A 24,336-nucleotide genomic window follows, 5' to 3' on the forward strand; every position below is an offset into this window, starting at 1 on the left:
TTCCACCATTATTATTCTATGTATTCCTGCATTATATATATAACAATGGTTCCCTTCCCTCCCCAAACCTTTCCTGCCCCAAACATTTCCTGCTTTGCAGTGCCAATCATGTCACTTATCTCTGTGTTGTTTTTAATTTTGGCTAAATATAGATGATGTTGTTGTTGTTTATTGTTGTGAATCATTGCCGTCACGCCAGATTTCAGCAACGTGTCCACCTTCCCCCATGCAGGAATACATAGAATACATGCAGGAATACATAGAATAATAAAGACGGAAGGGCTATTAAGTGTCCTATAGTCCAACCCACCTTCTGCCGTAATACTATCCTTCTGTCATGCAGAAATACATAGAATAATAAAGATGGAAGGTGCTACTAAGGGCCATATAGTCCAACCCTCCTTCTGCCATGCAGGAATACATAGGATCCTAGAGTCAGAAGGGAGTACTAAGGGCCATATAGTCCAACCCACCTTCTGCCATGTTGGAATACATAGGATCCTAGAGTCAGAATGGACTACTAAGGGTCCTCTTTCTCTTTTCAGTTCACAGAACAGAGCATGTCTTTATCTTCTCCGAATCGTCCATCTTGAGATGCATTGATGTTCAAGATGACTCCGGATCCCATCTGCCGCTTTTCCCAACACCGCCATTTTACGGTAAATGGTGCATTTTCGCCAAAAACATTCGCGCTGGTAGCTGTCGTCGTAAACGGACTGGGTACGAATCCTAATTTAATCCTAATTTAATCCATGTTTTTCTTCCCGTTTCGATAGCGGATGTTCCTTGTTCGACACGGCGTTTGACGGGGCGGGCAATGCCATGGCGACGCAAGTTGACGTCGGCGCCACTCTCTCTTCCTTGACGAACATCTGTGAGCAGCGGAACGAGGCAGCCTTGCAACGTGCTTTCGCCGGCCCGTTTTCTGACTCCGGTGCCAAAAACGGTGACCGCGCAGACGAGGGGGACAAATACGGGACCCACGCCGTTCGGACGTCCACCATGCCTCCGGCCGCCTCCCGGTCGCGCTTGACCCCTCGGCCATTCTCAAGGGAGAAGTCTTGGGAAACGTTTGCCGCGGTCAAACCTCCTGTCGCGACCCTCAAATACGAAGATACGGTGGCGGAGGCAAAAGTATCAAACGTCCCACCGTTGTTGGACCAAAAATCAATCGAGAACAAATCCTCCAAGGACTTTGAGGCGAGTATCCCTTTTTATCCGAACCCACCGTCAAATGCCGTCATCCTCTTCGAAACGGCGAGTAGCGAGAAAGGTAAACCGCGAGTAAATCCGGATAAAGTGTTTGCCGTTTGCGGCGCTCGACAAGATTATGTTCCTTCTCCATTGGCGGATTTACGGACGCCCCGTAATAAATCCCTCGAAAGAAAAGATACCTTTTCAGGATCCACCGATATCGGAAAATGTGTGATGAGTGCGGCGCGGACGAAGCCACGACCGGTGTCTGCCATCATCTTGGAATCGTTAAAAGACAAAAAAAAGAGCGTTACTGGTATCCCCAATGAGGCGAAACCTGAAAAACCATGCAGTCGCAAACCGAGACCGCTGTCGATGGACCTCACCACGAAGTTCGAAAATTTATCGGCGCAGAGGATGTCTCGCCGGTCCCAAGGCAACGAAACGCCGGGTTCGGGTCCATCCGATTATTCGAAACTGAATCCGGCGGTCGCTGACGAAAGCAAAGCCGCGACGCCGATCCAGAAATCCGCTCCAGATGATGGTTTCGAGAGGAAAAACCCGTGGCGCAAAAATCATGACGAAGATCTTGCGGCGATTGCAGACAAAAGCAAACCGGCATCTTTGGTCCTAAATCGTAACGAGTCTCATTTCGGGGTTGAAAACGTGGCAGATTGCACAGAGGTCGGAAACAAATCTTTGAAAGGTGTCCGGAAAAACGCGGATACCCCAGATCTGGCGGTGACCGCATCATCTGCGGGACCCCTCCCCGGAAGCTCCGTGAAAGAGACGAGGGTTATGAACATTCAACAGAGGATCAAAGAACTGACCGGAGACAATGCGGACCTCAAACATGGCAACCTTCGGCGGTCTTTTCGATCTCGGCCCCTTTCTTCGGATTTGATGAAGATGTGAGTTTTGGGTTGTAAATGTTGACTTTGGTCCGTTGAGTCAACAGTTGAGTAGGGCGTCCGACCCTAAGTAATTCCCATGGTTTCAATGGTTGCATCTCTACTCTAGTTGGGTAGAGTAGAGACCCAACCGTTGACCCAACTGTTGACTGAATGGTTGAGTAGAGACCCAACCGTTGACCCAACCGTTGATTCAATGGTTGAGTAGAGACCCAACCGTTAACCCAACCTTTGACTCAGCGAGTAGGGTGTCCAACCCATAAGTAAGTCCCATGGATTCAATGGTTGGGTCTCTACTCTAGTTGGGTAGAGTAGAGACCCAATCGTTGGCCCAACCATTGACTCAGTGGTTGAATGCAGGGTCCAACCCATAACTAAATCGCATGGGTTCAATTGTTGGGGCCCTACTCTAGTTGGGTAGAGTAGAGACCCAACCGTTGACTCAATGGTTGAATGGAGGGTCAAACCCATAAGTAAATCCCATGGATTCAGTGGTTGGGTCTCTACTCTAGTTGGGTAGAGACCCAACCATTGACTCAACCATTGACTCAGTGGTTGGATGTGGAGTCCAACCCATAGGTAAATCCTATAGATTCAACACTTAGACCCAACTAGAGTAGACCCATTGACTCAATGGTTGAATGGAGGGTCCACCCCATAGATAAATGGGTCTCTACTCTAGTTGAGAAGACTCAACCATTGACCCAACTGTTGACTCAACCATTGACTCAACCATTGACCCAACCGTTGACTCAATCATTGACTCAGTGGTTGACTGGAAGGTCCAACCCATACGTAAATCCCATAGACTCAATACTTGCACCCAACTAGAGTAGACCCATTGACTCAAAGGTTGGATGGGGAGTCAAGATTACCAGAGAATTGCAATAAAGGTCCTGTTAAATACCTAGAGAAGTGTCCTCTCTAGGCATTTCCAGGTCCTCCAGCGCAACTCTATGGTACGCTTCTGCCGCAAAGCGAATATGCCGTTCGTTTTGGATAGGAATAAAACGGGATCTGTAATTATGTGCACTTTTTGTCTCACGTATCGATAGGTTTTCTGGCTCGCCGGCACCCGAGAAGCTGCCAGACATGACGCGGAAGTCGCCCGGCGAGTCACAAGACGCTGAAGAGGTGAGGGAAAGCATCGCGCAATTTTGGTGTTTTCTCCGAATGTGAAAGGAAGGTGGATTAATTATTATTATTATTATTAACCTTTATTTATGAAGCACTGTGAATTTAAACAGTGCTGTACATGCAATCTTTTTTGTTAGACGGATCCCTGCCCTCAGGCTTACAATCTAAAAAGGCATGACACAGAAGGAGAAGGGAGTGGTGGAGGGAACGGGTAAGAGGTCCAGCAGTTCCTCTCTACCTCTGAGGCCTGGACCAAGGCAGATGGACTGGAGGGAGGGCTTGGCTTCATAATGGATGGTTAATCATTTTCCAGGGAAAATACATACTCTCAAGTAGGATAATGCATATACAGTACATAGCAATCCAAGAAATGGTTGATAGAGAGAAAAAGGACATGAATTGCTGCTGCTTTAGGGGCGGCAGAGCGACAGTTCCAGAGGGAACAGAGGAAGGGAAGCAGGGAGACAGGAAGAGGCCGAATGGGGATCAGGTTAGGAGAAATGTGGCGAGCCATGGGAAGGATGGGGTTCACAGAGAAAAGAAAGAGGTATAGCTGGCTCTCTTTCTGAGGTGGTAAAGGAGTTTGAGGGCTTTACAATTAAAGGTAAACAATAACAATAATAACGAAAACAATAATAATATTGCCAGTTCAATTAAGACCCATTAGTTGCCCAGATGGCTTTGAATGAATGAAAGAAATGAAAGTAGGACATTGTGTTTTAAGAATGACTTAATCATAATCAGATTAAGGGATTATTTCCCTCACAGAGCCGCGGAGCACCAGGAGAAGAAGGAGGAAAGGTTATGTCAGGAGTTGCGGCAAAAGTGGCGCCTATCTGACCATCATTCATTTCAAATATATTATATCTGTAATATCTATAATATATTATAATATCCCAAATCCTTAAGGGTATATTATATACCTATGATATATATAATATAATATAATATAATATAATATAGGTATATAATTTAATATATAATATGTGTGTGTAATTATTTATAATAACTTTATCTTGAATAATATATATGTAATATATATTACATTATAATAGTTATAATATTCTATGATTCTATAGCCCTGTTTAAATATTTGAAAGGATGTCATATTGAGGAGGGAGCAAGCTTGTTTTCTGCTGCTCCAGAGAACAGGACCCGGAACAATGGATGCAAGCTACAGGAAAAGAGATTCCACCTGAACATTAGGAGGAACTTCCTGACAGTAAGGGCTGTTCGGCAGTGGAATGCACTCCCTCGGAGGGTGATAGAGTCTCCTTCCTTGGAGGTCTTTAAACAGAGGCTGGATGGCCATCTGTCGGGGATGCTTTGATTTGGATTTCCTGCATGGCAGGGGGTTGGACTGGATGGCCCTAGTGGTCTCTTCCAACTCTACGATTCTACGATTCTATGATTCTATGATTCTATATAATAGATATAATATCTATAATATCTATCTATCTATATTGTTGTATTTATAATAATTATTTATATACTATATATTATATCTATATTTATAATATATAATAGATGTATCTATAATATCTCTGTATTATTGTATTTATGATATTGATATTAAATATTTAATATATTATATGTTAATTATATTTAAATATATAACATGTTATAGATTATTATTGTATTATAGATATTATAGATTATATATTGTCGTATTTATATCTATAATATTTGTAATATAGTGTAGATATATCTATAATATCTATCTATATATTATTTATATCTATAATATATTGTATATTTAATAATATTTAATAATATATTTAATTATATATATATATATATATATAATTAAATATTATATCTATATTTATAATATATTATAGATATAATTGTTATTTATTTTATTTTATTTATTTGTATCCCGCTCTTTTACATTTAATTATTATATTATATTATAATATTATTATATTATACTATTATATTATTATATCTATAATATCTATATTATATCTATAATATCTGTAATAATATTATCTATAATATATTATAGATATAGATAATATATGTGTTATTATACAATATATTATAGATATCTATAATTATATAATGTATTATAGATATGGATAATATATCTATAATTATATAATATATTATAGATATAGATAATATATCTATTATTATACAATATATTATAGATATGTATAATTATATAATGTATTATAGATATAGATAATATATCTAAAATTATATAATTATATTATAGATATAGATAATTTATCTATAATTATATAATATATTACAGTGCGCCCGCGCCATACGCGGGTGCGCCATACGCGGCTTGAGCATATGCGCTCAAGCCGCGGGGCGCACGCAGGGCGGAAGGGGCGGCGCGTCCCATTCAATTGAATGGGCGCGTGTGCCCGTTGCGCCCCGCGTGCTGCTGCGCCGCCGCGGCCACCGTGCACAAGCCCCATTGGAAACAATGGGGCTCGAGCATAGATGGAATTTGCCTTACGCGGCGGGATCCGGAACGGATCCCCGCGTAAGGCGAGGACGCACTGTATATGATATATAACAGGGGTAGGCAACCTTTTTGAGCTGGAGGCCGGGTTGCTGTCCCTGAGACAACTGGGGGGGCCGAAGCAAAAAAATAAATAATTAAATAATATAGGACATTTTCAAATGTAGGACACATTTTTAAAAAATGGAGGACATGCGAAAAATTTGATGATTTTTAAAAAAAAGTTAATATAAATGCATGTTTGTTAGGCATGATCAAAATGGAGGACATTTGGGCCTCAGAAGCTGGCTGATATCAATATCACCACCACCACCATCATCATCATCACTATCATTGTTAAAGCAGACCTTTTAATATTAAAAGCACCAAAAATACACAGAAAGCACACTTTGGAAAGTCACACTGTCTCGCCTTCAGAAAGAGTGCATGCCTCAGAAACTGACTGATATCATCATCATCATCATCATCATCATCACCACTATCATTGTTACAGCAGACCTTTTAGCATTAAATGCACCGAAAATACACAGAAATGCACTTTGGAAAGTCACACTCACCAAATGGAATGGAAATCCTCTTCCTCTTCTGCTTCCTCCTTCCTTCCTTCCTTCCTCCCTCCTCCTCCTCTTCCTCCGCCTGCTCCTTCCTTCCTCCCTCCCCCTTCTTCCTCCTCCTCCTCTTCCTCCTTCCTCCCTCCTCCTCTTCCTCCCTCCCTTCTCCTCTTCCTCCTCCTTCTTTCCTCCCTCCTCTTCCTCCTTCCTTCCTCCCTCCTCCTCCTCTTCCTCCTCCCTCCTCCTCCTCCTCCTCCCCTTCCCCTTCCTTCCCTGCCTGGAGAGAGCCAGGCAGGGCCAAGGAGACCTCGCTGCAGCGAGGCTCCTTGGCCCTGGCCGCCCGCCTGCCGGTGGAAGCAGCCAGGCAGAACCAAGGAGACCTCACTGCAGCGGGGCTCCTTGGCCCTGGCTGCCCGCCCGCCTGCCGGCGGAAGCAGCCAGGCAGAACCAAGGAGACCTCACTGCAGCAGGGCTCCTTGGTCCTGGCCGCCTGCCCGCCGGCGGAAACAGCCAGGCAGGGGGCTGCTCGCGCGAGAGGCCAAAGGCCCCGCACCCTCGCACAGGGCCTTTGGCAATAGGCGGCAGGACCGGGCTCAGGCCGGTCGCAAGGTCTCGCCGGGCCGGCTGTGGCCCATGGGCCGGGGGTTGCCAACCCCTGATCTATAATATTCAGATTATAAGCGTAATTTAGAAATATTCTGAAATAAATGTTTTTATTTGTTTTATTCAGAAAGAAAGAACTCTTCATTGTGGAAGAGAAACCAGGAATCCATGGAAGCTGCAACCAGCCGCGAAAATGCCTTTCACGGACGAGCGTCCCAACAAAGATGGCCACTTGGCGAAAGGGAGACAAAGCGCGTTGGTGGTGCAGGGCGACAGTCCCTCTTTGGCCGCAACTCACAGTGTCAAAACCCCCGAAAACGCAGTCGTTAAAACCGTCCGGGCGACCATGTTCGAGCACAACGTGGAGAGACATACGGTAGCGGCGAACCACTTTGCGCCGCAGCCGACGAGTGACCCCTCCGCCAGTCAAGCTGGACGTTTCAGGGAATCGTGGGTGGAGAAAGTCCTGGATGCTAAAGTGACCTCGAGAAAGGTTTCCGACGCGGCAGCAGACGATGAAAGAGCGAGGAAAACGAGGCCCGTAAACAAGGACAAAGCCGCACAATCGACCTCGCAGGAGTGCGACAAAACCCCTCCGAAACCTGTCGAGGACTCGTTAATTTACCAAAGGATAGAACCGAGGTACGAAATCCTCCAAACGATCGGGGAACGGGTCCAGAGCGAGGCAATTGCGACAGCGCCGGAGGATAAAGCGGTGACTCTACGGAGCAGGAGGTCTCTGAAAGAGAGGAGAAGAATGGACGGCAGCCGCGGCAGCGTTGCAGACACCGTTTGGGCCCGTAGTCTCAACGTTCAGGGTTGGAAAGATTCGGGGGAAAGCACCGTAAAATCGACGCCAACGAGAGATCCGAAAGGATCGCCACACGAACGAGTAACCGACGAGGTGAACAGAAGTTGGAGAGGACAACATACGGCGACTGTGATTGCGTCGTATTTCGCAAACAGAAGTAAGGATTGGGAGCGAGCGGAGGAGAAGGTGTCTCCGCCAACGGCAGAAACCGATATAGATTGGAGAGACATGGTACTCGTCGGAAAGGCGAAAGAAGGTTCAGGAACGGTGAAACGCTTCCTGGAGGGTTTCAGAGTTGACCCAGGCGTGATAGAGGTGTGCGAATCCAGAACAAGTGCGACAGACGAGCGTGAGATCCAGCCGAATTTATGTAAGACGAGCCAACGGCGTCCAAGAACGTCCGGTCAAGATGAGTCAGGGGTATCAACCGCGCAAGAAGGACCAGACGTTCCCAACTGCAGATCGAAAAGAGATGGATTTTGCGAAACCGATGTGGACGAGAGAGTCAGGAAAAGCATCCACGGTGTCTCCCCGCCGAAACCCATGGAAAGATGGCGGAGGAAGACGTTGCCTCACAACGCCTTCAGGATGGAGGAGGCTCAAGAGAGAGCGAAGTCGCCAAATAGGCGGGACTCCTTCGAACTTTCGGACGGATCCGCCGTGAAGAGGTGTGCCAAACACGGTCTGGATGGCGGTCCGAAGAACGAACTCTCTCCTTCAGATGCGAAGGCGACTTATTTTGCCCTTACGTACCAGATCCCCGATGGAAACGAGAACGCGTCCAGAAAACCGTCGGATCCGCTCAAAACCGAATATGTTTCTCTGGTAGTGCGCGACGCCCCTCTTCTGCCGAGCACTACTTTTCCGAAAACCCATTCACCTAGTAACAGGTTTCCTGACAATCAAGGATCGCTGGATAAGGATCTCAGAGACAAGGATCCCTCCGAAATCCCGCAAAGAGCGCCATTTAAATATCCGCTAACCGACGTAAAGAACGAGACCCAGAACCGGGACAAAGAGACAGCAGCAGACCTCCATTTTCCAACCCACGGCTCTGGAACAATGTCTCCATCGCGTTTAAGGTCTTTACCCCAGGATTGTGAAAATCCGGCACAAAAGAAGAGTAATGACCCGAACCAGGGAGTAAGTAAGAATAAAACGGCGGACGGTTATCAGTCGAGAGTTTTGGACCTCGACGCGCTGATGGCGGAATACAAAGAGGACTCTAAAAAGGCGTCTCTGGTTCCTGAAGAGAGTAATACGTTTTCTCACGAGAAAACGACGCAACGGCACCAATCCGCCGATAAAATGCCTTGCGGTTACGGTGAGAGGAGGCCGGATATTTCCCCGGGAACCGTAGATGAGGAGGATATATCCAAGAGCTTCGACGAGGAACCCGTAAAAGCCAGAGATGGTAAATGTAGTCCTCCTCGTTGTTGGGGGAACAAAATGGCGGACAAACCCGCGGATGAAGCCTGCACGTGGAAGAAAACGTTCATCGTCGATGAGGAGGACGGAGCGGATCTGGTACGGCGGCACCAGACAGTGAAGCGCACTAATTACGGTGCGGATATTGGCGTTCCCGTCGGCATGGACGTCGATTTATCCGCTCTGGTCAACCGATCCATTGAGGGCGCTATATTGAAAGGGATGAGATTCAAATGGGAGATGAGCGTCCGCAAGGAAGCTGACCCGCGTGCGGATGTTGACTTAAGCGGGTTCGGGAACAGCGGCGATGCTTCAGCGGCCAAGAGCAGACCGGATCTGTGTGCCGACAGGATTGGTTTCGCGAATGCCCCGCGGGATCTGAGACGCTCCTGTTCTGAAAAAGTGCACCAGTCCAGAGCGAGGAGCGGCGGTTTCCCTTTCGGTCAAAGAGTCGAGGATCGCCAGAGTGTCCCGCACGGAACGGCAGAGGATTGTTTGAGCAAACTGAGCGCGTTGCCGCGTGGTGTTTTCGTTTCCGACAGGAAAAAAGTAAGTCCGGTCGTTGCACAAAATGTGTCTATCATCCGCATATGAAGTGATAACAAGGATAATTGACCCTAATTGTGTTGTGGAGACATGAAGTGGGTGTGGCTTAAAACTGTACTTGCATAAATTACCTTATTCCTCTCATCTGTTTCTCCACAGACGGACGTCGAGGAACTGCTACCAAAAAATTCGCCTTATTCGTTGATACAGTGGCGGAGTCGCAGTTTCTACAGAGAGAGGAGGACAGATCAATGGCTGACGGTAGGGAGCTCTTACTCGGTTGTGTAAATGTTTTGTGGTTCACTCGTTTCCAGAAAATAAGTTGAAAGGTGTCCAGAGATGGAATAAATCCTATGTATTCCTGCATGGCAGAAGGAGGGTTGGACTATATGGTCATTAGTAGTCCTTTCTGACTCTTGGATCCTATGTATTCCTGCATCGCAGAAGGAGGGTTGGACTATGTGGCCACTAGTAGTCCTTTCTGACTCTAGGATCCTATGTATTCCTGCATGGCAGAAGGAGGGTTGGACTCTATGGCCTGTAGTAGTCCCTTCTGACTCTAGTATTCTATGTATTCCTCCATGGCACTAGGAGGGTTGGGCTATAGGACCCTTAGGAGGCCCTTCTGACTCTAGTGTTCTTTGTAATCCTGCACAGCAGAAAGTGGGTTGGACTATAGGACCCTCAGGAGTCCCTTCTAATTCTAGTGTTCTGTGTATTCCAGCATAGCATAAAGTGGGTTGGACTATATGGCCTTTAGTAGTCCCTTCTGACTCTAGTGTTCTATGTATTCCTGCATGGCAGAAGGAGTTTTGTACTCTATGGCCCTTAGTAGTTCCTTCCGACTCTGGGATACTACGTATTCAATGCAGTTGCAAAGCAATCCCTTACCGTGCATTTTAACAAGAAACACGATCGTAATTAAAAATAAAAATGAGAAATCCCCGCACAGGTTTTTGTAACGAGTCACAGTCGCAAAATTCGAGGGGCCCTTCTCTATTTTTATTATTATTAGTGGGACAGGATATATATATATATATATATATATATATATATGAGAGAATGAAATGTGTCTGTCACATGATACTTTCTGGCGGCTTCGCAAAGATCTCTTTTCAAGAGAACGAATGAGCAAACGGGTGAATAATTGATGCACGTAACTTTCCACTGAGAATCGAAAGAGACGAGGCTTTTAAAAAGCCGGTCAAAATGGAGTATTATTACTCCTCGAACCTGTTGAAATCCTTGTGGTCTTTTTGGGTGAGTGATTGCGCCTCATTATGTCATCTCATTATCTTTGTCGTCCTGTTCGTGGCTTTTGAGACGATGCGGAGAAAGTATATAAATAATAATAAAATTTTTATTTTTATACCGCCCTTCCATAGATCAGGGCGGTTCACAGTATATCCCTTCCGTCTTTATCATTCTATGTATTCCTGCATGGCAGAAAGTGAGTTTGGACTATATGGCCCATAGAGGTCCCTTCTGACTCTAGGATCCTATGTATTCCTGCATGGCAGAAGGAGGGTTGGACTATATGGCCCTTAGTAGTCCCTTTCGTCTTTATTATTCTATGTATTCCTGCATGGTAGAAAGTGAGTTTGGACTATATGGCCCTGAGCAGTCCTTTCCGACTGTAGGATCCTATATATTCCTGCATGGCAGAAGGAGGGTTGGACTATATGGCCCTTAGTAGTCCCTTTCGTCTTTATTATTCTATGTATTCCTGCATGGTAGAAAGTGAGTTTGGACTATATGGCCCTGAGCAGTCCTTTCCGACTCTAGGATCCTATATATTCCTGCATGGCAGAAGGAGGGTTGGACTATATGGCCCTTAGTAGTCCCTTTGGATGCTAGGATCTTATGTATTCCTGCATGGCAGAAGGAGGGCTGGACTATATGGCCCTTAGTAGTCCCTTCCGACTCTAGGATCCTATGTATTCCTGCATGGCTGAACAATTCTATGTATTCCTGCATGGCAGAAGAAGTTTGGGCTGTATCCCCCATCCTTCCCAGGTCAATAATGGTTGTGAATTGTGGGAGACGAAGTCCAAAAACTCATCCATTGAGTAAGTTTTGCATCCAGCGTCAGTAGCTTTTCCAGAAAACAAAACTGCGCAAAACTTGACTCCTAAAAGTGCCATTCTTCTCTGAGGGTCGCTCTTGGTTACAACCTCGTTTCCAAGCCAAAAACGTTGCTGCATCTGGCGGTCGTTAAATGCTCCGCTGCTAATTAGTTGCTTGGCTACTCAAGTTGTTGTTTTCCTCCTCTGATGGACGTAATTGCCTTTGTTAAATGATTTGCAAGAGAGAGTTTTGCAAAACATGGCTTCCATTTTGTAAATTCCCTGGACTCCGGTTCCAGACTACATCTCCCAGAATGCACCGCTGGCTAGGGAGGACAATCAGGTACGGTCCAAAGGGTCAAAGGTTAAGAACTGCAGTCGTTTAGTGGCGACGATTTAATTTCCACATTGGTTAATTCATTATTTTACTTTTTCAGATATGAAAGAAAATTTTCTGTTGCTAGGTGAAACTCATTAGGAAAAGTGGATACCCCTGCTCAGCAAAATGAGATTGAAATTTAAAAAAAGATGATATCTCAACATGAGAAAAGAAAATTAAGAACAGGGGGAACATATTTAAAGACTTAACTAATTCTTTTTTTTCTTTTTTTTATTATTTAAAAATACTCTTTTCATACATATATATACATTCATTTAGACTAAACACCTAGCACAAAAAATAAAAAAATAAAAAAGTAGTCATCAATGATACATCTCATTCATAAGCTTATTTTCTATCTACCCCTTCCCCACCCAAAGAAAGAAAAAAGACACAACAAAGAAAGAAAAAAGAATGAGTACATATAGACAAACAAATCAACAAATCAACCCATACAAATAAAAGAATCTTCCAGTTTCAGATCCCTCCAATTAGTTTTATAATTCTTCTTTCTATCTCTATACAGCTATAAATTTCTTATTTAATTCCTCGATTTAAATCTGCTTTCCTTACAACATCACTCGTTAATAATAATAATAATAATATGTTTTATTTATAGACCGCTATTCCGCAATGGTCATAGCGGTGTACAGTAAAAATTGTAATATAATACAAAATACAAGATGACAATTAAAGGAGGGAGAAGTCTCGTCCTTCAGGCAGTCCCTGATGTTGCTGGGTCTGCCTGATGGCTCCCTCTGAGGCCAAGATGACAGTTGAGCAGGGAGGGTCTTCGTCCTTCAGGCTGTCCCTGATGTTGCTGGGTCTGCCTGATCGCTCCCTCTGAGGCCGAGATGACAGTTAAGGAGGGAGGGGCCTCTTCCTTCAGGCAGTCCCTGATGTTGCTGGGTCTGCCTGATCGCTCCCTCTGAGGCCAAGATGACAGTTGAGGAGGGAGGGGCCTCTTCCTTCAAACAGTCCCTGATGTTGCTGGGTCTGCCTGATCTCTCCCTCTGAGGCCAAGATGACAGTTGAGGAGGGAGGGGCCTCTTCCTTCAAACAGTCCCTGATGTTGCTGGGTCTGCCTGATCGCTCCCTCTGAGGCCAAGATGACAGTTGAGGAGGGAGGGGCCTCTTCCTTCAAACAGTCCCTGATGTTGCTGGGTCTGCCTGATCGCTCCCTCTGAGGCCAAGATGACAGTTGAGGAGGGAGGGGCCTCTTCCTTCAAACAGTCCCTGATGTTGCTGGGTCTGCCTGATCGCTCCCTCTGAGGCCAAGATGACAGTTGAGGAGGGAGGGGCCTCTTCCTTCAAACAGTCCCTGATGTTGCTGGGTCTGCCTGATCGCTCCCTCTGAGGCCAAGATGACAGTTGAGGAGGGAGGGGCCTCTTCCTTCAAACAGTCCCTGATGTTGCTGGGTCTGCCTGATCGCTCCCTCTGAGGCCAAGATGACAGTTGAGGAGGGAGGGGCCTCTTCCTTCAAACAGTCCCTGATGTTGCTGGGTCTGCCTGATCGCTCCCTCTGAGGCCAAGATGACAGTTGAGGAGGGAGGGGCCTCTTCCTTCAAACAGTCCCTGATGTTGCTGGGTCTGCCTGATCGCTCCCTCTGAGGCCGAGATGACAGTTAAGGAGGGAGGGGCTTCATCCTTCAGGCTGTCCCTGATGTTGCTGGGTCTGCCTGATGGCTCCCTCTGAGGCCGAGATGACAGTTAAGGAGGGAGGGGCCTCTTCCTTCAAACAGTCCCTGATGTTGCTGGGTCTGCCTGATCGCTCCCTCTGAGGCCACTGCTCATTTCTTTATCTTGTTTATTTTGTTATATCAAATCCGTCTGAGGAATACCACCTCTTCTTTTATTTATCCTCAGGGGATACTACCCCTCTTCCCGTCCTATCATTTCTTAACCAAGAGCTATACATATCTATTGGAGAATTCCAAGTCATGACCAACGTTTCTTACAAAATTGTAATAGCGGTATCCATATGTTTGACAGTATCTTTTAAACGTGTGGTGATCATATCCATCTCTACCACGTCCAGTGCTTTTATCAACCATTCCTCTACATCAATTTCTCCCTGATTTTTCCAATTTCTGGCGATTACTATTCTTGCAGATGTGATTAAGTAGAGTACAGGCTTCAAATATTTTCTAACCTTTATGTCAGTGATAATGTTTAGCAAATACGTTTCTGGGATTAATTTCACTTTTATATTATATATACTTTTTATACAATTATATACCGCTTTCCAAAATTTTTGTATTACCGGACATGACCACCACATGTGGTAAAAAGACTTAACTAATTCTTAAGAAGTGTGAGAATAATACAGGTCCGACTGTAATAGCAGGAAGATTTTTATGTTTTTTATGTATTATTAATACTATATATATTTGTATTGTTTTCAGAAAGCTTTTGGATACTGTAGCTAATTTTTTTTGTTTATTTGTCTTTGTAGTGTTTGTCTTTTTAAAATAATAAAATTTATTAAAAAATATTTTAAAAATCTCTTTAAATGTAAACATTTTAATGTATCGCAACACATGGCGTAGAGCGAAGCACGCTTTCGTAAGCAGAAGTCTTACTCTTCTTTAAGAAATTGGAATTTAAATAATCAATCACTCAATTATTATTATTATTTATATGTTTTATAACATTATAAATTATTATTATTATTACTATTACTATTATTATTATTTTATTCAACCAAAGATTAGATGATAATAATTATCATCATGATCATCATCATTATATATAATGTTATAACATCCTTTTGACCAAAGGAGAGATCATCATGATCATCGTAATAGTAACCTTTAACTGGGGTTCGTAATAGTTCCTCCGCGACGCAATTTCACAACTTCTCCACAAGGGGGCACCATTGACACAGGAAGTAATCGAAAAAATAAATTCCCATGGCTGGATTATTTTATCATTCCTTACGTGTGGAGTTGTTAATATTCAAGGACTCACTGCCGCGTTTCAGTGAGTTTATGAATAAATGATAAGGAGTGTTGTGTTAAGGTGCGTCTCGAACCTGGCAGAAATCCAACATTAGACTAATTTATCAGCCTTCTGAAACGTGGGATGGACCCCAGAGATTTAGCCTACCACCTCTGTAGGAATCTCTAGGTCCTCCAGCGCAACCCTATGGTCAACATCTGATGGACGTTGGCCATAGAGTTGCACTGGAGGAGCTATAAAAATGCCTAGGGAAGTGTCCTCTCTAGGAATCTCCCGTGCCTCTCTGTGGTCAGTGTCTGATACATTAATAAAGATGGAAGGGACTACTAAGGGTTATATAGTCCAACCCACATTCTGCCATGCAGGAATACATAGAATAATAATAGACGGAACGGACTACTAAGGGTCCTATAGTCCTTCTGACTCCAGAATCCTATGTATTCCTGCATGGCAGAAGGAGCGTTGGACAATAGGACCCTTACTAGTCCCTCCTGACTCTAGTGTCCTATGTATTCCTGCATGGCAGAAGGAGGGTTGGACTATAGGACCCTTAGTAGCACCTTCCGACTCTAGGATCCTATGTATTCCTGCATGGCAGAAGTAGGGTTGGACTATATCACCCTTAGTAGTCCCTTCTGACTCTTGTATTATATGTATTCCTGCATGGCAGAAGGATCCTATGTGTTCCTGCATGGCCAAAACATTCAAACAGAAACCTGGCATTTTGCAGATCTGGCCCAGTCCTGAAGTTGTTGAGTTGCGATTTCCGAATAGGAAATGAGGCCATTTCGTTGGGAGAGGAAACAGCTGGCTCCCATTTCCTCCCTTGGGGGTGGAAGTGAGTTGTGTTTGTTCCCCTTCCACCTGCTTTGCTGTTGTGTTACTTGTCCTAATATGGTGCCTTTGTGGAAGAGAGGGTTGGACTATATGGCCCTTAGTAGTCCCTTCTGATGCTAGTGTTCTATGTATTCCTGCATGGCAGAAGAATGGTTGGACTATATGGCCCTTATTAGTCCCCTATAACTAGAGTGTTCTATGTATTCCTGCATGGCAGAAAGTGGATTGGACGATATGGCACTTAGTAGTCCCTTCTGATTCTAGGATCCTATGCATGGCAGAAGGAGGGTTGGACTATAGGACCCTTAGTATCCCTTCCATCTTTATCATTCTATGTATTCCTGCATGGCAGATTCCTTTCTTCCTTTGTTCCTTCCTTTCTTCTCGCAAGGGTTAAAAGCAAAACATTCCGCCTGACGAAGGAGAAGGAACGCAAACGGGTGATTCATTCCCAGACAAGGATCCGCTTCCTCGTTAGTCCGTCCGTTGCCATGGCAACTCCGGCTGCACTATAATCAAGACTTCGTTTTATATATATATATAACCTTATCCATCGTTCTCCTTCGTTAGCCACCGCGAAAAACGGCCGCAAGCCGCCGAAGGACGTGGATCAAGGGCCGACCGATAATTACTCCGTTTCTTCATTCCGGCCATGGATTATTTAGGGGACAAAATGGCGGTGGCGCAAACGCGTTCCTTGCAAGATGTGCTGAACCTGATCGTGGTGTTTGTGCACGAACGGACCGCCACGGATGACTACAGGGCATCTCCCGGCACCTTCAAGCGGACCTTCTCTTTCCGCCATTTTGCGATGCGGAGCCGCGAATCCTTCCGGAGGTTTTCCGTACGCAGCCAGCACCGTGTCGCCTCCCTGCGCAAAAGGGAGCATCCTGACCCAGTAAGAGCTGTGGACCCGGGTTCGAATCCCCGTCGTCGTCCCCGTCGGTAGTCGCGTGTTTCGAAAAACCGCGCCGCCTACGTGTTTAGGATCGTTGTTATTAATATTTCTGATATTAATTAATTAATTGTGGATCAATATTAATTGGTTTTCTTCTCCAGGTTGTTTTTTCGCTCGCCCGTATTATCGTTTCCCTCACGACGCAGAGTTGGTACTAGGGTTCCCATCGTCCATCTTCTAGTCGGCAGTGCAGGAGATGATGGGATTTGTAGTCCAGGGATGTCTGCAGACATCTAAGTCCTATGGACCTATGAATCTTAGTAGTCTATGTAGACGTTATCTTAGTAGACCTCTAGGATCCTATGTATTCCTGCATGGCAGAGGGAGGGTTGGACTATAGGACCCTTATTAGACCCTTCAGACTCAATGTTTTTGTATTCCTGCATGGCATAAGATTCTTTGTATTCCTGCATGGCCTCTTCGTCATCCTGCAGGGAACCCTTCCAAGCCTCGGCCGAGTCACTGCTGAGGTCAGACAGCCGGAATAGTTCTAGGAAACATGTTTATCTCCCGCGGCCAGAGGTCCCTGCTTCTTATTGTAACAACAACACTTACAACTAGGAGTTTCCTTTGCAAGAAGACGCAAAGGGACTTTTGCAACATGCTCCATCTCTTGCAGGCCCAATTAGCCTGGCCAATAGTGAGTATATGGAGAGGAGTGACCAGTGGGGTGTCCAGTGGGGTCCTGTCCTGGGCTTAGTGTCCAGCAATGGCTCCTCTTCTCCTTCGTCCTGGAAAGGAGTGACCGGTGGGGTGTCCAGTGGGGTCCTGTCCTGGGCCCAGTGTCCAGCCATGGCTCCTCTTCTCCTTCATCCTGGAGAGGAGTGACCGGTGAGGTGTCCAGTGAGGTCCTGTCTTGGGCTTAGTGTCCAGCATTGGCTCCTCTTCTCCTTCGTCCTGGAGAGGAGTGACCGGTGAGGTGTCCAGTGAGGTCCTGTCTTGGGCTTAGTGTCCAGCATTGGCTCCTCTTCTCCTTCGTCCTGGAGAGGAGTGACCGATGAGGTGTCCAGTGGGGTCCTATCTTGGGCTTAGTGTCCAGCATTGGCTCCTCTTCTTCTTTGTCCTGGAGAGGAGTGACCAGTGAGGTGTCCAGTGGGGTCCTGTCTTGAGCTTAGTGTCCAGCATTGGCTCCTCTTCTCCTTTGTCCTGGAGAGGAGTGACCGGTGAGGAGTCCAGTGGGGTCCTGTCCTGGGCCCAGCGTCCAGCAGTGGCTCCCCTTCTTCGTCCTGGGGAGGAGTGACCAGTAGGGTGTCCAGTGGGGTCCTGTCCTGGGCCCAGTGTCCAGCAATGGCTCCTCTTCTCCTTCGTCCTGGAGAGGAGTGACCGGTGAGGAGTCCAGTGGGGTCCTGTCCTGGGCCCAGCGTCCAGCAGTGGCTCCCCTTCTTCGTCCTGGAGAGGAGTGACCGGTGGGGTGTCCAGTGGGGTCCTGTCCTCGGCCCAGTGTCCAGCAGTGGCTCCCCTTCTCCTTCGTCCTGGAGAGGAGTGACCGGTGGGGTGTCCAGTGGGGTCCTGTCCTGGCTTATGGACACTTATATGTATAAAAGGGATCTAGGAGTCCTAATAGACCATAAAATTGACCATGAGCTGACAGTGTGACGCTGCAGTGAAAAAGGCCAATAAGATACGAGGCCCAATCAATAGAAACATAGGGTCTAAATCAAGGGAATAAAATCCTTTTACTGTCAGAATGAGAAAGCTGGAACAAAATGAGAGACGACAACAGACCCTTTGTTTCATTGACCTCGTTTCCTCTTCGTTAAGTCTTTTCCCCCTGCATTATTGCACTGTGTTAACTAACGCGGACAGTGAGCCTGTACCGTTTTTTAATTGCTTTGTCCACTGGGAGTGACCTATTCGTGGCACGGTTGACAAAGCACAGCGAATGATTTTTCATATGTTATTTAGCATATATATGTATATGTAATATTATTTTATTATATAGGTTATATATATTAATATATTATATATATATATTATTATGTCCTTATTATATTATATAATATTAGATTATAAATATATTTTATATTGTATATATTTATATAATATGAAATAAAATAATATAAATATATATAAATTCCTAATATATAACTATTATATAAAAATATGTATTTTATATTATATATATCAGGGGTAGGCAACCTTTTTGAGCCAGGGGCCGGGTTGCTGTCCCTCAGACAACTGGGGGGGCAAAGCCAAAAAATAAATAATTAAATAATTTTTTAAAATTAATTAAATAAATAAACCGGGACAAATGTAGGACAAAATTTTCAAATGGAGGACACTTTTTAAAAAAAAAAATGGAGGACACTAAAAATTTTGCTGATTTTTTAAAAAATGTTAATATAAATGCATGTTTCGGAGGCTTCTATAGACAATTGCCCCCCTTGCCCGCCGCTTGCCCCCCCTTGCCCACCTCCTCCTGATAGGCCAAAGGCCCCACGCCCTCACGCGAGAGGCCAAAGGCTCCGGAGGCAATCGGCAGCAGGACCGGGCAGGGGCCGGTCCCAAGGGCTTGCTGGGCCGCATCCGGCCCATGGGCCTCAGGTTGCCTACCCCTGATATATATAAATATATATTATATAATATTATATATATATATAGTATCAATGTCTTTCATATTATATATTAATATATATTATATATATTATAATAGTAATATAAAATAATAGAGATATATACTAATGTATTTTATATTATTTATATATATATTTATATATACTTAACATTATGTCTTTCATATTTAATATATATATATAATATTTTTATAATATATATATATATATATATATATATATCATATAAAATTATATATTAATATATATAATGTATGTGATTATATATATATATATATATATATTATAAACAATATGTCTTTCATATTATATATATATATGTAACGGATACACTTTTGGAATTTGAGATGGTCTCAGGGCTTAAGGTAAATAAGGACAAAACGACAATGATAACAAAAAAATTATCTAGAAAAGAAGAATTGGAGCTGGAACAAATGAGTGGTTACAAGATAGATAAGAAAGTGAAATATCTGGGGATTACCTTAACAAACAAATGTACAGATTTGTATCACAATAACTATAAAACAGTATGGAATGATGTTAAGAAATATCTAGAAAGATGGGAGAAGTTGAATTTGTCACTCTTAGGAAAAATTTCTGTAATTCAAATGAATGTTCTCCCAAAGTTATTGTTTCTATTTCAATCAATCCCGATTTTACACTCTTTGAACCTCTAAAGATATGGCAAGCCGATATTTTGAAATTTGTGTGGAATAAGAAAAAGGCAAGAATTAATATGAAAATAATGTGTGACAATAAAACAAGGGGAGGTTTGGGCTTACCGAATCTAAAGTTATACTACTTTGCTTCAGTGCTAAATTGGATTTTGGATTGGATCTTGTTAAAAGATGAAAGACTATTGAATTTGGAGGGAGGGAGCATGAGATTTGTATGGCATGGCTATATATTTTACGGAAAAGATAAAATACATAAAGATTTTAAGAACCATATTATCAAAAAAGCTCTGATGATAGTTTGGGATAAACTTAAATCCAGATTATATAGAGAACTTCCCTTGTGGTGCTCTGCCCATGAAGCCTTTTTTGGAAAAGAAAAAATCCCTTAAAAAAATTGGCTGTGATATTCTGATTTAATAAAAGTAACACAGGGGGATGTGGAATTAAAGACTCAAGAGGAACTGAAAGAGGAAGGAATTCCTTGTCATTGGTACCTGTACAGACAGTTAAGGGAAAGGTGGAGAATGGATAAGAAACTTACAGGTATTCAAAAGGAAAGAACAGAATGGGAGGATAGTACTGTAAAAGGGAAAAACAAACTGATCTCAAGGTATTACAAAATGATATTGAACTGGGAAACGGAAGATGAAATAATCAGACATTCAATGGTGAAGTGGGCTCAAAATGTAGGGCATAACATTGAATATAAAAAATGGGAAAACATTGGGACAAGAAGTATAAAACATACAGTTTGTCAAGATCTTAAGGAGAATGTATATAAGATGGCACTTATCCCCACAAAAATTATATTTTATGTATAAGAACAGTAATCCTTTATGTTGGAAATGTAGGGATAAGGTTGGCTCATACTTTCATATATGGTGGTCGTGTGATATGGCAAAAAAATATTGGTTAGAAATTCATAAAATTTTGAATGTAAATATGGATATAAAAGTACCATTGTTACCAGAAACTTTCCTGTTAGGCATGCTAGATGACTATTTAGAAAAACAACATGGTAAATTTCTGTTTTATAGTTTCACTTGTGCCAGAATAGTGTATGCAAAATTTTGGAAAAAAACAGAAGTGCCATCTGCAGATAAATGGCTCTGTAAATTGTTTGAAATGGCTGAGATGGAAAGGCTTACATGTTGGATGAGAGATAAAACTGAGAATTGTGTATTTCAAGAATGGGAAGAGTTCTATAAATTTTTAGAAACAAGATGGGATAAGACATTGATATTTAAAAAGACAAAATCAAAATGAATCATTTAAAAATTCCTTTCTGTATGCCTCCTAAGATCTATTGGATTAATGAATATAAGTTAGGTGGGTAGAACAATATATTTTAATATATATAAATATATATGGAGAATTTATAATTTCACTCTACAGTAGTAGATATTCTTAGGTTAAGTGATGAATATACCTATAGGAATACCAAGGAATGAAGATATCAGAAGACCAGATCCAAGTGAAGGAAACTAAAGAAACAGAGAACAGTTTCCAAGATAAAAATAAGAAGAACAGAATCGCCAAATTTCAAGCAGCATTAGGAAGACATTATATGTTAGATGTGTTTTAGTACAAGAGTCCGGTGTCTTTTGTTTACTGTATGGTAACTGTCTATGTTTTGTTGGTCTACTTGTTAGACTTGGGGGGGGGCTGTCTCAATGTATTGGGAGTTATTGTTTGTTATGTGGAAAATTGAAAAAATAAATATAAAAAAATAATAATATGTATATATATATTAATATATGTAATGTGTGTGATATAATACATATTAATATATATTAAAATATATAGTTAATATTAAATATGTACAGCACGCCCGTGCCACGGGGCGGAAGGGGCGGCGCGTCCCATTCAATTGAATGGGTGCGCGCGCCTGTTGCGCCCCGTGCGCTCCCGCGCTGCCGTTGTTTCCAATGGGGCTCGAGCATAGGCAGAATTCGCCTTACACGGCAGGATCCGGAACGGATCCCCTGCGTGAGGTGAGGACGGACTGTATATTTTATTATTACATTTATTAAAATATTTATTTATTTAAAATATTAGTATTTCGTAGTATTAATTATTAGGCGTTATAAATGTTTTAAATGCATAATGTCCATATTTTCATTCCACCCCTTGTTTGTTTCAGGATCAACTGAAGCAATGCTTTGGCCGGCCAGCGGAGGGCGCCAAAGACACCGAGACGCTTGTGCCAGAGAGTGGCGACAACCAATACGGCACCTGGAAAGACCAGCGAGGAAACATGGAGAGGTGCGCATCCGGGGTTTTATAGCATATATATATATATATATATATATATATATATATATGCGCCAGAGGTTGACCATAGATATGTGTCAGAGAAGCTACAAATGCCTGGATAAGTGTCCCCTCTATGAATATCTAGGTCCTCCTGCGCAATATTCAGAAAAACGCGGAGGAGCGAGCTGCATTTCGGCTGTTTCCCACCCACTTAATGTTCTCATTAAGGTGCCAAGAACCTCGTTAAGTAAGGCCGAGAAAGCTCTTTCGGAGCGCAAAAGCACCCTCTGGTGGTGGCAAAAAAATCACATTACATTTTTAGCAGCAACAACCGTTGCCGCAAACAGAACGAAATTACGTTTTCTTTTCTCCTTCCCAGCTTTGCGCCGGAGTCTCCTTCCTCGGAAAGCGTCTCCATCGCGGTGAGCAAACCTACCCCCGCGAGCAGCCACCTTTCTTCGTTATCCTGCGCCATCGACACACGTGACGCTTCTTGTGACCCAGACCTCGACAGCGCTGACGCGGAGCCCGCCAAACTCTCAGCGCCGTCAGGAACCACCCCGGACTTCTCCTTCCTCGACGTAAGTCTTCTCCGCGGCGGCCATCTTTGGGGGACCATAGATGTACAGATGCCTAGATAATAATGTCCCCTCTAGGAATCCGTAGGTCCTCCAACACAACTCTATGGTCAACGAAGTGTCCTCCCTTGGGAGCTCCCTCCAGTGCAACTCTATGGTCAATGAAGTGTCCTCTCTAGGAATCTCTAGGTCCTCCACTGCAACTCTGTGGTCAATGAAATGTCCTCTCTAGGGATCTCCCTCTAGTGCAACTCTATGGTTAATGAAGTGTCCTCTCTAGGAATCATTAGGTCCTCCAGTGCAACTCTATGGTCAATGTAGTGTCCTCTCTAGAGATCTCCCTCCATGGCAACTCTATGGTAAATGAAGTGTCCTCTCTAGAGATCTCCCTCCATGGCAACTCTGTGGTCAATGAAATGTCCTCTCTAGGAATCTCTAGGTCCTCCAGTGCAACTCTATGGTCAATTAAGTGTCCTCTCTAGGGATCTCCCTCCAGTGCAACTCTGAGGTCAATGAAGTGTCCTCTCTAGGAATCTCTAGGTCCTCCAGCGCAACTCTATGGTCATATACAACCCTATTTTTCCGCTCCTCTTCCCAAAGCGAACACCCGTTCTGGACTCCAGCGCCATGAAGACCCGGGTGCAGCTGAGCAAGAGACGGCGCCAACGCCGGACACCCATCTCGAACTCATTACGTAGGAGCAGCAGCGGCCATGAGGAGGGTCAGCCACAGACATCCGAAAGTGGCGAACCTAACGGTGCCTGGATGGTCAGGGGCTCGACCGGTGGGTCAAGATGGAAGAGAGGGTCTCGGGGCGGTCAGGGGTCCGTATGGCGGGGATGATGGGTGGTCATGTCCCCTTTTCTTCCGTTCAGGAGAGAAGCCGTCAGAGGAAGAGGGGAGACCCCGAAGCACGGAGAGGTCAGCGGCCCCCCAAACCCAACGGCTCCCCGTCTTCCCAGGGATGGACCACTCGGCCTTCAAGGTGACTGTGGTGGGGTGACCATGTGGTGACCATGGGGTGACCATGGGGTGATCATAGGGTGGCCATGGGGTGATCATAGGGTGGCCATAGGATGACCATGGGGTGACCGTGGGATAACCATGGGGTGACCGTGGGATAACCATGGGGTGACCGTGGGATAACCGTGGGGTGACCGTGGGATAACCGTGGGGTGACCGTGGGGTGACCGTGGGGTGACCGTAGGATGACCATGGGGTGACCATGGGATGACCGTGAGGTGACCGTGGGGTGACTGTAGGATGACCATGGGAGGACCGTGGGGTGACTGTGGGGTGACCATGCAATGACCGTGGGATGACCATGAGGTGAACGCAGGGTGACCATGGGATGACCATGAGGTGACCATGTGGTGACCATGAGGAGACC

General features: G+C 44.3%; 1 protein-coding gene across 5 annotated transcripts in view; it reads left to right on the forward strand.

Annotated features, from left to right (window-relative positions):
• Positions 1 to 24,336, forward strand: part of LOC149290121 (uncharacterized protein KIAA1671-like) — a 46,466-nt gene that overhangs the window by 7,584 nt on the left and 14,546 nt on the right. For 3 of the 5 annotated variants that reach the window (XM_089490069.1, XM_089490068.1, XM_089490067.1), the window contains 9 exons: positions 546 to 659; positions 777 to 2,105; positions 3,161 to 3,239; positions 7,003 to 9,663; positions 9,820 to 9,921; positions 22,256 to 22,377; positions 22,748 to 22,949; positions 23,547 to 23,730; positions 23,822 to 23,931. In XM_089490069.1, coding sequence (XP_089346195.1) covers positions 823 to 2,105; positions 3,161 to 3,239; positions 7,003 to 9,663; positions 9,820 to 9,921; positions 22,256 to 22,377; positions 22,748 to 22,949; positions 23,547 to 23,730; positions 23,822 to 23,931 — 4,743 coding nt within the window. In that variant the 5' untranslated portion in view covers positions 546 to 659; positions 777 to 822. The other 2 variants (XM_089490070.1, XM_089490071.1) reach the window with 2 other exon arrangements.

This window comes from Sceloporus occidentalis, unplaced genomic scaffold (assembly GCF_023333645.1).
Source record: "Sceloporus occidentalis isolate IW3139 unplaced genomic scaffold, rSceOcc1.0.p SCAF_41, whole genome shotgun sequence".
Taxonomy (NCBI): Eukaryota; Metazoa; Chordata; class Lepidosauria; order Squamata; family Phrynosomatidae; genus Sceloporus; species Sceloporus occidentalis.